General features: G+C 39.9%; 1 protein-coding gene across 6 annotated transcripts in view; it reads left to right on the top strand.

Annotated features, from left to right (window-relative positions):
- The window catches only part of nav2a (neuron navigator 2a), a 251,632-nt gene that overhangs the window by 166,352 nt on the left and 69,467 nt on the right, over positions 1–15,813 (top strand). For 5 of the 6 annotated variants that reach the window (XM_078253816.1, XM_078253792.1, XM_078253800.1 and 2 more), the window contains exons 4-6: positions 8,637–8,709; positions 9,595–9,838; positions 13,069–13,202. In XM_078253816.1, coding sequence (XP_078109942.1) covers positions 8,637–8,709; positions 9,595–9,838; positions 13,069–13,202 — 451 coding nt within the window. Of the gene's footprint in view, positions 1–4,757; positions 4,772–8,636; positions 8,710–9,594; positions 9,839–13,068; positions 13,203–15,813 lie in introns of those variants that run through there. The other variant, XM_078253829.1, reaches the window with a different exon arrangement.

Below are 15,813 nucleotides of genomic sequence, written 5' to 3'. Positions count from 1 at the left end.
CGCGTTTTAGAATTTTTTTCCAACATTTTTGTGAGTTTTTTTCAACGTTCTTTTGTCATTTTTTTTTTTTTTTTTTTTTTTCAAATGCTACAAAATTAAATAAAACACCCAAATTCAATAAAAGTAGTGAACTGATCATTTATTTTACCTGTGAAGAGTAATGGTTGTATGGAGCCCTCCACGTTAGTTTCTTTGACACTTTGGTTGAAAGAAACCCACATTTCTGATATGGAAACTTTTTAAAAATGGGTCACATTTGACCCGAGGCCAACAGGAGGGTTCAGTAGATTTCACCTGCTAGGGCCTGGGGAATAAAACAAGGCTTTACAGAGATGTTTCTATTAGCCAAACAGTTCATCATCCTCATTTCGTTCAGTGCTATTCAAATCTGACTATGGATTTATTTACTTAATTTACTTGCGATACTATGGACCAACCTTTTGAACAAAATTTAAAGGGACTATTTCATTGGAAGAAAGAAGTTAAAATGAAAACTGGCAGCATGTTGTACCAGGACACTATTCCCTCAAAGAGATTTCTTTAATGGAATGTTGTCACGACAAATGTAAATCCTTTGACTTCTATTGTTTGAGGATTGAAGTTACGAATATATCTCAAAACATGGACAAATAAAACCAAACTTTTCTGCCATTTATAAGTGAGACAATACATGTTTGTTTTTTTGTCATTTGGATGATCTGACCCTTTAAATAACATTATGTCATGGGCCTCAGCAGAGGAAATCTTGGACACGCTATACCTATATTTACATTAGAAATGATTGCATAATCCAATGTATTCACAATTTCATGAATAAGCCATGCAGTGCTTTAGATAACATTTCTCTACTGGATATTGAGGAAGAAAACAATTGTTATTAAGAGTCTGGTTTTGTATTTGTTAGGGTTTCAATCTGGACGTTGTTTCTTGGACACACTCTTGGGTTTAATTATTACCTGCATACCTTATACCGTGGTTGCTGGACTGGTTTATTCTCTCTAATCTGCCTATTGTCTGCTGCTGCAAAAGAGGGAGGGAAGGAGAGGTGGAGGAGGTAAACTGACAGATAGGTACAGTAGAAACCAGCAGGACCAGGTGTTTACAGGCTTGATGAAAAACGGAAGCATCAACAGTCACAGAGGAATGTTAAATGAGGATACAGCTCCTCCACTTCATGCCAGGCTCTTTGCTGAGACTCTGTGATTGTGCCTTTGTGTGTCAAACCAGCCTGACAATAGAGCGTTTCTATATCTTTCACCCTGTGTTTCACCTTCAGGGTGCAGTGTCACTGAAACCTGCCACATAGTTTCTACCTGATCAAAACCCGGTACACAGTCGATTGTGCACAGTCTGTGTAGTTTTAGAGATCACAGATTTAGACTGGTGGGGTGATGGTTGCTTCTTTGACGCAGGTGAATGCTGTGGTTTTGTAGATGGTGAAGCTTTACGCAGGTAAGCAGGACAAGACCCAAAATATGTTTTATTAATGATTCAACGGGCTGGTAAATGTTTGATCAAAGGGAGCAGTACTGTGTGTATGTGTTTGTCTGTGTGTGTGTGTGTGTGTGTGTGTGTGTCAGAGAAATCCCCAACTGCGTCAGCTGGTCAGAACTCAGATGATCACCACCACAGAGCAATCACAGTTACTGTTTCTAGGCAACCAAATATACCAAACCTCGTATCTTAATTTCAGACCTTTATCGGAATATTATCTAAGACCTAAGTTTGAGGTGGACAAAATAATAGAAACACTGACTGATTAATGCAATCTAATACAAGAGCACTGCAACAATAACTACCGCTGTGACGCGTGTGTTAATTGTTTCATGAGACTATGATCAAATCATGCAAATCAGTGTTCATGTTATTTTGTCCACCCCGTGTACATACACACAGACATACTGTGCTCGTTTGTTGCATAAGTAAGTCATATGTTGCAATAACAGATAGTCCATTCATAGGAGATATGACACAACAGTTTATTAATTATACAAAAAATTATTCCAGAAACCTCAGCCTCGGGAAAAATGTGACCTCTTTTAAATGAATACAAATTCACAAATGTATTCTGAGCAAGCAAAGACAACGCATTAGACAACAAATTATTTTGCTCACAGTTCAGGGGGGATATATTTATGTAGCCCGAGGACATTTGTGTTTTTATTTATGAAAGCAGATAGTGTCAGCATGAGGATAATAAGGAAAATCTAAAACAGTATTAACATATGAATATGAATATGAATAATAATACAAATGAGGAGATACAATAAGAGACTGAATGCTTAAATGCTGAATTGAATTAGGGAATACACACCATGACATGATTACAGACACACACAGCAGCAAGTCTATAGAAATGCATTAGCTGGGCGCCCGGATACCTCAGTTGGTAGAGCGGGCGCCCATATATAGAGGTTTACTCCTCCACACTCTCTCTCTCCTTTCATGTCTTCAGCTGTCCTGTCAAATAAAAAAGAAATGCATTTGTTGAAGGAATAAGACCGAATATGCTGCCTGAAGTTGGCGTGTGTGATTTTGCATCGTGGTGTGTTTATCGTAGCTGCCAGTGCGTCATTTCTTTATCAATAAGCAGTGACAACCAGCACTTCCCTCTGCGTACATTTTTCATTAAAGAGAGAGAGAATTATTGAGGCATATGTCAAAGTTCAGCAGGTGAGCAGGTAGCTGGAATCTGTGAAACCTCCTGAGAGAGTGAAAGTATGTGTGGGCAGATACTGGCAGAGTTAAGCACACAGTCATACAGACTCACAACCTTCTTAACGTGATCAGAAAGTCAAATGGTACAGAGCTTTCGGCAATGACGCTGACACCTACATCAGAGTTGCAGCATATCAGGCCAATATTGTTTGTTTTTCAGAAGTATCACATATCAGCTCTTTTGTTTAGTGAAAGTCTGAAGTTCCTCCGAGACGAGACCCGAAGAAATCTGGAACACCTGCACTGTTAGGCTTTTTGCATAATTGATTAATTTGTTCATTTGAGAGTGTCCTCACTTTTTCTGTTACTGTCTGGTATGGCAGTACAGCCTCATAAATCATTGGTTGCAAACTCTCCCCCATTTGTGAGATCTACAAGGCCCATATCCACCAGAAAGGCCAAAAAATCTTACAAGATGAGACTCACCCTGCTAACTCCCTTTTCACCATCCGCCCATCGGGGAGAAGGTTGAGAGCTATTAAGACAAAAACCTCCAGCTTTATCAACAGCACATACTGCAGAGCCATGAGATCTCTAAACAGCTCTCCATCTCTGTACCAGCACCTCATGAAAAAAGGTTCTCCTAACGGGCCTGTATAATTTGCACCTTCTTTACACTGGTTTTATAATACTTTTTTATATGATTTTATGCCCACCATACAAGTGTTATTTTATCTATTTATTGTAAAGTTGTGGATTTGCGCTCTGCATCCCTATGCACCATGTCACTTTAACCTGACATCCGTCACTCTAGCCTCCTGGACTGTCATCCAGGTATGTGGTGAGCGGTGTGCCCTCTTTTTTGTCAAGTGTGATCCCGTGTGGGATACCGTATGTGTATATATTTGCTCTGTGTTTTTGTTGTATCTTGTTGATGTCCTGTCATGAGCACACTGAAGCAAATCCCTAGCAACTTGCACCGAGTTATATGGCAATAAAGTATTGAATCTTGATCTTTGTTCAAGAATGCTTTTTGGGGAATTCATTCACTGTTTTAAATAACATTTCAAACATTGCATTTACTGTATTTGCTGAAATCTGGAAACACTGCGACATCACTATAATGAAGTCAGACCAGCCAAAAAGACGAACAGTCAGAGCATCAGACTGGTTTTGATTATCCCTCCAGGTTAGCCAAATTGTTATGGAAGAGCAAACAAAGGTGAACGGAACACTTATTAGCCAAACTGTCTGTTTCACATATCCATCACCGTTTAAAACCAAATTCTACTTCAACTTTGACCTTCTGTACCTACTGTTGCAATAAGGGACATTTTTGTGCACTTACTTTCAGGTTTTACCTCCAAATAAAGTGGTTTAGATAATCTGTCCACCTGTCTGATTGTCTGACCCTTGTGTTTGATGTTTTAGCGACGTCGCCTTGTTAACAGATCTCAGCGGTTGCTGTAGCTAGAGAGAAAAATAAGACTCAAGTTGTATTAAACCAGAATTATCATTTAAAGGCAAATGTGAAATCCGGTGCCTAAACTAGTTTTTAACAGTTTTGGTGGTGTGCTTCAAACTTTGTTTTTGTAGCTCAATATCAAACCCTCTCAGTGGACTTCACAGACGTACAGCAACAACAGTTTGTCTAGTTTAAGTTGAGGCTTTGCGTCCCTTAATGCTGCCTCTTAAGGCTTTTTCATTCTGCAGAGAATAAGGTTTATGTACGTTTATACAGAAATGTATTGCTTAAGATCAGCTATCGGCAACCTTGGTTTAAAAATATCGGCCTCAGTATCAGTCTTCAAAAGCTATCAGTCAAATCCTGCTCCAGACACGTAACACTCTGTCTCACACACACTCCCTCCCTCCCTCCCTTTAGCTTTCTCACTCTCTCTCTCTCCCTCCCTATCTCACTCACTCTCTCTGTCTCACACACAAACGCAACACTAGCACCCGTGTGATGGGAAGAAGTGTTTGTTCAGAGGGCTGTTGGCTGGCCAGCCCCATGCTGCTGCTGGAGCAGAGCAGGAGGTGACGGTGGCCTGGATGGAGGTGTGAAGCCAGGCAGAGCAGTCACACTGTAGGAACAGATCACACATCCAGGCAGGTAGGAGCCACCAGCGGTGTCCTTCAGTGTTTCAGAGGATTTGTTGCAGATTTCTCTTTGGGCTTGTTTAGGGGTATTTAGTTCTGATGATCACAAGAGTTTAAACAGAGGTCTGTTATATTGCACTATAAATATTCTCTTTAGTATTCTCTTAATTTGGTCTTTTTGCTCTTTTGACTGTTTTTGTAACTGCGTACTGACTTGGTGTAGCTATATTCTTGAAAATGTTGTCAACTTTGTCATTTCACTTTTACTTGAGTATGTTTTTAATCATCCATCAGCCAGCTTAGCGCTACGTTTGTGGAAACAACCGAAAAGTAATGATCCCTAAAAGTGGACGTAAAAAACCGGCCCCAAATTACTTTTACAGTCTTGTAATAACTGGTTTAATGTGATGTCTATTTAAGTAAATACATTTTCAATAAGCCTGCAACTAATACTAGTTTTCTTTATTGATCAATACATCAGTTAATTGATAATTGTGTTTTTATGAATTGCTTAAGACTTTATGATTGATTGGATATAATGTGTACCCAATCTGACATCTTCTAATAGTTCATTTTGTTTTATAATATTAATTCATATTAATATGATATTAAAAGCAAGAATAGCTTTGCATTTCTGAAGTTGTAAATGGCAAATTATTGTCATTTTTACTTGATAATGACTTTGTAGAACATAAATCCAATTTTCAGAATAGTTAATTTTCTGTTCATCAGGTATGGATGGTATGGTATGGATATTTTGTGTAGCTGACAGTAGAGAGGTGAGAGAGAGGGAGGAAGGATGACATGCAACAAAGGTCCCCAGCTGGATTCGATTGGAGATGTTGCACTTACTTGTACAGCGTCTTAAACCTCTAGGCCAGACTCCTAACAAAAAGTGTGACCTTTTATCAATACATTAACCTATGGGATGTACTAAACATCACAGACCACTCAGTGATATAGAACAATAAAATAATACACAAGGGAGGATTATTAATTAATAAAGTGATTGGCCTCAGACTCTGTAGCTGGTGGCAGATTCTTGAGTTAAATAGTGTTCCTCTGGCTTCTCTGAGCTCTGGACCCTGCCGGTTTTAAATAGCAAGGGGTTTCAGTATGAATACCCCCTGAGAGGCGGGGCTTGGGAGCATCTCAGCTGGATGGGCCTGGCATTTGTGATGGGGTATCTTAATGAAGCACATTTTCTGCAGGCTGCTGCTATTTAAACTCCAACTATACCTGGGGATTTTAGGCAGTAGGGGAGTGGTTCAGTCACTCAAAGGAAGTTTAGGCCCGGGGTATTATAGAAAGTCTCGGGGTATGTCGGTCGGCATAGAGGGGTATTTCAGATCAGGTTTATTTTTAAAGAGTCTGTGGTATTCATAGAGGCACACAGTCTGCATTCCTACTGTTCCTACTTTTTTGCTGCATCACCTCGAAGGGCAGCATATGTCAGCCCCTCTAACAGCTGTTTCTGGGGTCAGAGGTCACGGAATATATATATATATAAATATTTTAAGTTAAGTAGTAGATGCTGCTCTAAAGACACTCTAAGATAAACAAACAACTAAATATAAGTAAAGTGTATGCAAAATAAACAGTTGTATCTACAGTATTGCACACATTATTGCACAGTTTATCTGTGTGTGTGTGTGTGTGTGTGTGTTTTTTGTCCCTGTGGTCTACTGAAAGCAGTGCTAATTGTAAAGATATAGCCAACAGTAACTGCTAGGGGATGTGACTTACAATAGTCAATGTAATTAACATTATTGTGGTATTGTGGCTTTCACTAATAGGAATATGTTGGACGAAACTAATAGTAATATGGTAGAAGTTTTATGTATTTGAGATTTTACTTCAGCTTCTTACCTCGCAGCTGGATACTTCCTAACAGGAGAACCACAGAGGGAGCTGTAGGTCAAGCTATATTTAGTCTCCGCATATTAAGTGTAATCACGTCATTAATCTTTGGTGAGTAGGACCCTCCCAGTTGCAGCCCACACCCGGCCTCATTTATAAAGGACACAGTTCATCTGTATTTTAGGTAAAAAAAAACACCTGGAGTATCACTGCTCTATATTTTTACTCCCTTGGCTGTGAAATTATATTTGTATTTTCATTCAAAATGGGTTTGTTGCAAGTACATTGTGGCAAGATTAGCCTTAGTGTGTTATAAACCTACTCTCACTGGTAATAAATGTCATGCTAAAAACGATTTAGCACCTCTTTAACCTTTGTGCATACTGTAAAATGCTTTTAAACGTCCATTGAACAGTCAATTCTTCAGTTAATTGCCTTTCCCAAAGCAGCACCTAACAGTCAGAGCAACGGCCGTGCCATATTGATATCTTTTGTGCTGTACCTGGTGTGTTTGCTCATCGAAAACAACAGTTGGTAAACTTTGATCGCACGATCATTAATCTGCAGTGACTCTGCTTGATGACTTGTTTTATGTGGTTTACTTTGTTAGGCCAGCCAGCAGACTCGCTGTATAATGGATCACATGGGCTCTGAACAAAGCCTGTCTGCCTATCAAATCCTCTCGCAGTCCAGTGACAGCTCAGCAGTCTGCTCAGGTTGCCAAGGCTGCTGTCATAGCAACTGTGTCCGTATAGATTGTTTGCCTCTTGGTGACAAAAGTCTGATTGGTTTGAATCCTGTTTTGACTATGTCACCGTGTGGCCGGTATTTGTTTTTTGCCCATTGCACAGCACAGTCAGTGACTATATATAAAGCCTTTCTACCACTTTCCAACCCTGGCAATCTATGTATATATTTATGGCATGTGTGCCAAAGAGGTTCTGGAACCTTTTTCATTTGTTTGTCTTTCAGCTTGATATCGCGTAAATAACGTCACTGAATCACTTGTTTTCCCACTCTTCCTACAAATCTAATAACATGTTTGGATGATTCATTACTTAGTTTTGTTTATATCCCATACCATTTCCATGTATTTCAGAATCAGAAACTGTTTATTGCCAAGTGTGTTTGCACATACAGGGAATTTGACTTAGTGATAGTTTGATGCATGATGATAAAGACATAATTGAAATAAAAATAAGAACATTTGCAATAGAATTTCAAAATGTAGCACAAAGCCTGCCAGAGGGGAGTGCTTCAAAGAGCTTGTGGGAGGAGTCGGCCACAAGCTTTCCGATCTTTCTTATTGGTTATAGGTGCAGCCTACTGTTTGTGACACAACTACTGTATCTGCTACAAACATGATAGATTTAAATTGTCATAAGTCTGACTCCTTTAAAATCTTGCGTCTTCCTTGTACAAATCCTAAGATTCATAGATTCATACATTCTCCAAAAAGAGTGGCTGCCATCAGTCAATCATTATTGTCTGCTATGTGCATATTTATGCAGATCTGGATCCAGATGCAGATTTAACATTTGTTACCATTTTATATTATTAAAACAATATGTTTAGAGGATTTTGAGGTCTAGCAGATGTATGCATTTCCTCAGTACTTTCTAAGATTTCAGTTGTATGCTTACTGGCATCACATACATATTTACTGGCAAAGTCAGTCCAATAAACAAACACATTTAGTTACCCATTATAACAGCGTGTTTTTCACTGGTCTAACAATATCAAATCAATGATTAATAAAGCATGTATGGATCTGTATTTCATCCATGTCAGTGTTAATGTTCAGCACCTCTTTTCTGAAAATTATAACATTTTGTGCTGCCAGCTTTGCTTTCTGGATAGACATGTAGAAATTCACTTCCAGTGTTGCCATTAAGCTCTCATGAGAAGCGTGCAAAAGACAGACCAGCATGCTTCCTCACATTATACAAATATGCAAATTTGAATGGAAATGTGCAGGGTGCAGTGTCTTACAGCTGTGTCTGTCTCTCTCTGTCCAGATTGAGAACATTGATGCCTGCCTCAGTTTCCTGGCAGCAAAAGGAGTCAACATCCAGGGTCTGTCTTCAGAGGGTAAGCTGGACTCCTGCACTTCTGCTTTCACTGGAACAAAAGAAGTAAACCCAAACCTAGGCCAGGCTTGGTCTATCTACTAAACAAATGGCCTTTGTGCTATGGGGGGAAAAAAAGATAACCAATGTCTACTTGATACATTGAAGCATTGTTATTGGCAAGCTCTTTTGCCAGGACATACTACATTGATGCCAGACAGTACACATTAAAACATGCAGGCTTGATAGGGCCTGATTACTCCATACATAAAACTAATGGACCAGAAAGTTTCCTATAGCGCAGTGCCTACTTCAAAAAGTATTTGATGTAGGCTTCATTTTTTATATATTATTATTCATGCAGGAAACCTAATAATTATAGTAATGGTACTAATACTACTAGTGTTATCATTGGGCAGAACAATGAATAAGGGGACAGCGATGTCCCCTGACAGCAAGAAATACAGGTCAGAAGGTCAGTTCTCTGTTCTGTAAGGAGTACATGCAAGTTACATTGTATTTGTATTGTACACTGCTGGCTCAACATGCATAGGCATATATGAGACTTTCTGCCTTTCTTCGCCTTTCTTTCTGCCTCTGTCATTATCACAAAATAACAATATTGATAGGCCATAACAGCCAGTAAAGCAGTACCCCATAGTGCTATCCTGTAACATCTCAACAGTCCTGCAGCTGTCATTGTGCAGATGAAGTGACAGAATTTCTCTATCATCCTCACTTTTGCCTTTTGTTTTAATGTTAAGCACTTTTTTGATTTTGTATCTGTGAAATATGCTATATAAATACTGTAAACCTTACTTACTTAATTCATCCACCTTTTTCCTTCTTTATCTCATCTGCCTTTTCCTTTTGAATATTTCACATTGTCCTTCTCCCTAACCCACAGAGATCCGTAATGGTAATCTGAAAGCCATCCTCGGCCTCTTCTTCAGCTTGTCCCGCTACAAACAGCAGCAGCAGCAGGCCCAGCGGCAGAACTCCCAGCCCTCTCTCCATCCCACCGCCCAGCCCCAGGGCACACACCCTCCCCTGAGCCAGCAGAGCAGCGCCCCGGCCCAGCTCAGCCACTCTACGCATGGGACTCCTTCCCTTACAGCCCAGAAAGCAGCACAGGCCGAGATGCAGTCCAGGTGAGGCTCGCTGGCGCGTTAATGCAAACTCTGTAAACTGGAACTATAAGAAAAGTAACCTTGAAACTGGATGAATGAGGTTTGTCTCTTCATTCTTCACTTTCTTGCTGTTTCTGCTGTTCTACTTCATCATTGTGTCATCTCTATCCTCCTGTTCACACCTCCTGTCATTTATAACTGTAAACCTGACCTCTCTGTCTCTGTCCTCTTCCATATTTCTCTTCTCTTTTCTTCTCCTCTAGGGATGGGTCTCAGAGTAAACTGCTCAAGTTTTCCCTTGGTCAGAAAAAGACCTCTAGGTCAGCTTCTTCTGCCTTTTTTATTTTCTTGCTCCTCCCTCGCTTTCCCCCAACACACCTCCTGTCCCGTCCCCTTCCTGGAAATAGGAAGGTAGAAATTGCCCCTAATCAAGGATATCTTGACAACATCTTTTGTACTGTAATGCGTTTCTTGTTGTTTCTTTGTTTGTGATTAAGGGCAGTATCTACTATAAGCACTATCTAATATGCATGAGTGGTAGTGTAGAGCAGATAGGAACTAGAGCTCCAGGCTCCCTTTTCGGACGGCCCTATCTGTCTGGCAGCGTTTCTCATTTGGCAAGCCTGCTAAATGGGCTGTGAAAGACCTTTAGATAACCCTTAGGTAAGCGCGTGTGTGTGTGTGTGTGTGTGTGTGTGTGTGTGTGTGTGTTTGCTTGACAAGCACATCCCCAATATAATGTGACATTAATAATTAACACAGCAAGAATCTGTGGCTGGAATGTGCGTCTACAATATGTGTTGTTCAAATAGAGCTTCCGTCTGCGTTCACTGTGACGCTCGCAAGTCTTTTTGCGTTCAAATTTGGCTCTTTTTTAGCATGCAGTGTTGTATTATGTGTTGATGCACTTTGAAATTGGATTTAGGATGTGGTTTTGCATGCTGCCCATCCCAGATTATGTTTGCATTGCACCTGCCAAACACCAGCTCCGCTCCAAGGAAATGCAGGGGCCCCACCTTCTGGCCAGCATGTTTAACTACAAGATGAAGACTTGGGATTCTCCTGGTGCTCTCCAACCAAACTACTCTTGACTTTTCTATGTTCTTATTTAAAAGGCCCCAATCAAAAACGTATATAGGTTTCCTCAAAAAGTGCTTTGCTGCCAGCATGTGACAGTATATGCAACGTTTAAAGGATTTTAAAGAGCTAAAAGGTTTATATTAATTGTCATTGTTTGCAAATATTGCAATAGGAGAGGCCTGTTTTGTAATTGTTCCCATTGACAGACTGCAAATCAACTTCTTCTACAAAAATGTACATGACAAATGCCTTAAATAGGTCAATCTGCCTACATTTCTGAGATTCTGTGCACTAGAATTGAGAAAATATGATAATCAAAGATCCCTTGCACATCAGTATAATCAGAATCAGAATCAGAAAAGTTTTTATTGCCAAGTACGTTTTTTAACACATACAAGGAATTTGTTTTGGTGTTGTTGGTGCACGTCACACATTCTTTAGATGGAACAACACTATAAGTATAGGTACAAACAATAGAAGTATTGTAACCTAAGGGTTATCTATAGGTGGGGCCAGTCACATGTAGGTCAAACACAGCCAATGTGAAAGAATCAAAAAGAACAAAGGGTTTGCAGCACATAAAACCCTGTCTCTAGAACAAATTCATACTTCTTGGTATTTATTCAAACATGTTCTGCAGGTGGAAGAGCTAGCAATGCCTTTCATGTATGCGCTATAAACCATAAATGAAATGCTTCCTCCTTTTTTATTTGCAATAGATTTTTAAGTAAATACCACAAGTTTTAAGTTGGTTCAGAGATGATTTTCGGTGTGCTGTAAGCCCTAAGCCTTTCTTCATTTTGAGCAAATATAATTATTTGGCAAGAGCATTTCTCTTTCGCATTTTTGACTGTATTTGACTTTAAATAAATTGTCAGGAAACGGTGTAGATATGTGTCCATATTAGTTTCGACACATTGTAGCCAATATTAATATTTTCAAATGTAAATACCCATCACTTTGAATATTGTTTCTATACACAGCCAGTCCAAATGGGGGGAGGCAGTAGACTGACTGACTCTGCCAAAATTGAAAGCCAAATGACCTTAGGCTACTCTTGACTAAATAATGCGGTAAAACCTATTACCTAGCAATGGCCAGATAAATAATGGCCAGTCAAAGTGAATGGCATGCCGGAAATGAGAGTTTCTATAATGTATACAAGAGCTGAGAGAGAGTGAGCTGTAATCTGTTTATCAGCATCCGCCTCACAGTCCCAGGAAGATGATGATGATGGTGATGATGATGGTGATGGTGGTGGTGATGATGTCGCTGCCTGTGAATTAGCATTTCATTAGCAGTCTGTGTGCCACGGCCTGGTCAGATTACAGACCTCAGCAAAATGCAACAGATGGGCTCACAATATGGAATCAAGGTGTCATACATTTCACCAAGGCTTATCCATTGCCAGTACATCCTGTCTAATCCGTGCGCGGAAATAAAGGAGCAGGACGTGTAATCTGAGGCTGTTGAGCTCACAGCTCCCATGGGACCTGCACTCTGTCAACCCGTCCACCCCACACGGATACATCCACGCTGCTGTGAGCTCATCTGTCTCCCTTAGATTACTGTAGGTGCATATAGGGAGGTGGGGCCAGGCAGAGCTGCAAGAAAAGCAAACAATAGCTAAATTTACATTTATTAAACTGTGTGTATCTTCTAATCCAAGCCACAGACTTTCAAACTGACGATGAGCCAGATATAAAGATGTATCTAAAGAGTCTAATATCCTTTAAGCTATAAGATTAAGATTATAAATATGAATAAATGTGTGTGTAGCACATTTCTTAAATTACAGTAGTGGCGTAAGGCTTAGACAAAGAACAGAAAAATATTACAGTTAAGATTTTCTTTTTCTTCTTTTTTATACAATAACACAAGGAATACTCTTGTGCCCCTCTGCCCTGTAGACATAAAACACTTGGACAATAAAAATTCAAATAATAATACATTTGCATCATCACTGTACTCCCCTAATTGAGTGAGACCCTCATGTTTGAATTTGTAAACTGTAGACTGGATTTGTCTCTAGCAGAATGTGTAATTAACCTGCATTAAACTGGAATATGTTTCTTCAGTGTGTGTGAGATGAAGGCTTTATATCGAATATTTTCTTTCTTCCTTCCTTTCTCTTCGTTACTTGTCTCCCTCTCTCTCTGTTTCTCCGCCAGACTTCCTGGCCCCTCGGCGAGGGTATCCACTGCAGGCAGTGACATCCCTCCAAGAGGCTCGGTCAGTGCTGCTGGGAACAGACGCAGCCAGGGCTTCAGTGACAAGACCAAAGCCAACTCGCACCTGAACAAAGGTAGGCCTCGTGTACAACCACAAACACACACATACATTTTTTTTGTTTTGGTATGGATGGTTGTAAATACCATCGTCATAACATCATACCACTGAGATGGTCTTGGCAAATTGTGTGTGTGTGTGTGTGTGTGTGTTCTTGTTTAACTATATTCGTGGGGTCCAAAAACCGGGAATACAGTATACTTGTGCGGTCCGGACAGCTTTGTGGGGCCAAAATGCAGGACCCCACAAGTTTAAAGGGCTGTTTGAGGGTTAAGACTTGGTTTTAGGATTAGGATTAGGGTTAGAATTAGGTTATGGTTAGGTAAGGGGCTAGGGAATGCATTATGTCAATGACGGGTCCCCACAAAAGATGTGACTGTGTGTGTGTGTGTGTGTGTGTGTGTGTGTGTGTGTGTGTGTGTGTGTGTGTGTCCTCAGCATGCAATGCTGCACTGACACAACTGTGTCCTGTGTTCAAGAGAAAACTCCTCCTTTCCTGTTTCAGGTGAATTCAGTTTACTTGGAACATTTATATTTCCCGTCATAAGGAGAGAGCGTTCATCCTTAGTTTGTATAACAAACATTCAGTGGTTCCAAATCAGAAAAGGGTTTAATGCCACCTAAGTGGAATTTGCCTTGGTGAATGGTGCATACATACACAAACAAACATATTAGAAAACCTAAATAAGAAATAAACAAAACTACGGAAACAGCATGGATGCTGAAGTAAATGTACTCTCTGACTGCAACCTCAGTGAAAAATCTCAACTTCTGTCTTTGGACCTGTGCCCGGTTACAGTATTTAGGACATTGTCACAGTGTAGAAGTTGAGGTGACGAGCTGTGATTTATATTGATTTATAGTTAAGATGTGATTGTGACCTCCATTCGACTGCTGTACACAAACTGTATTCGTCCCCACAGGTGGAGAGGGTTACTGTGTGTTGTGGACAGCTCTGATCTGAACCGTTTAGGGCTTTTATGCGTGTGTTTTTTGTTATTTGTTTGAGTCTTCAATTAGTTGTGATACGTTGTAATAACTAAGAACCAAAGACATCCATTGTGGTGATGATTGGTCTCATGCAAACCATATTTGTTATTGCTTTTGTTTCTGAAGATAAAGAACACATTTCTCATAAATCTCATAAGTCACTTACACCAAATATAATGATTTTTCTTTGTGTGTGTTTACTAAAGAGTATAAGGGGATGTTTCACTCTGCTGTCACTAGAAATTCTGATAACTTAAGCTGTGTTTAGTGTGGACGAACAAGGCCCTGTTCCTGTTGGCTGAAGTCATCCAGCAGAATTGTTCTTACGTTTTCAGGAACTTTGCTTTTGAGAAAATCATGTTTGCAATGTGTTTGTACATGTTTGTACTAAAATACCCATAAGGCCTGTACCTTTGCCTTTTAATAACTAAAACCCGATATTTTCTAGCATTTTTCATCATGTGTTCTGATGATTCAACCACAAGATGATTTCTTTTTTTGGAGATGGAGATACATTCTCACACTTTTAGTCCAAATTCCTCAGACCCAGTGTTTGAGTTCTGCAGCATACAAACTTGCGAGTGTGTTTGGCAGTATATTTAGTTAGAGCAGTGTTGAAATAGCTTCTGTCACAACTCAGTGGGCCAAGGCTTTATATAGACTGTGTTAGTGTTCACAGTCTAAACTCATTACCCTGCATTAGACAGAGAATTCTGACCAGAGAGAGAGAGAGAGAGTGTGTGTTAGAGAGAGAGAATCTGTTGTCTGTGTTTCAAGTGACAAATTAACCAACACTGAGCAGCACTGTGGGGCACTCATTCTGATGTGCGACTCCGTTGGAGATAGGGGAGCTTCTATTGGACGGTGTTGTGTTTGTGCATATGTGTGGGTTCATGAACATGTGAGTGATACAAATTAACAAGTAGTAGTGTTAAAGGAATAGCCGGACATTTTGGGAAGTACACGTTCTGGCGGAGTGTGAGATGGATAGATGATAACTACTCTCATCTCTGTGTGCTAGCCTACCAGTTAGCAAAGCTCAGCATTAAAACACGTTATATCCTGTTTGTAAACCGTACAACAACCAAAGTGTAAATTCAACAAATAGTGTTTTATATTTCTTGGCCCGGCCTATTTGTGGTGCCAACTGGCTGCTGGCTGTAGCTTTATATTTATGGTTACAGACATGAGAGTGGTATCAACTATATGGATCTCATTCTGGGCATTATATTGAATAAGCTGAAAGTTGACCTGCTCCTTTTGTAGTAGTAGTAGTAGTAGAAGTGGTAATGGTAGCAGTAGTAGTAGTTGTAAGTCTGAAGCTAATTCTGTAGAAGAGCATTAGCTTGAAAAGTCCCTTGTAGTTGTGCCAATAAATTAGCTTAGTCTGAAGAAGAGCATTAGCTCGAAACGTAACTTGTGGATGTGCCAATAAATTGCACTTGAGGAAGCTACAGTGTGCAGACCTGTGTTTATGTTTTCATAGCAGCACTAGTAGCATTAATGTTTGAGGTGTCAGTTGAGCTTGTCAAGAGGTAAGTAAGGTGACCAAAGCTCATCTAGAAATAAGTTTAAAAAAAAAACTTAGTTAAAAAACGATTTACATTTAAAATTGTTGATTGGCAGCAGGAAGTATG

This window comes from Sander vitreus, chromosome 1, assembly GCF_031162955.1.
Source record: "Sander vitreus isolate 19-12246 chromosome 1, sanVit1, whole genome shotgun sequence".
Lineage (NCBI taxonomy): Eukaryota > Metazoa > Chordata > Actinopteri > Perciformes > Percidae > Sander > Sander vitreus.
Note: the sequence above shows the minus strand (reverse complement) of the source record. Positions and strands in the feature narration are given on the sequence as shown.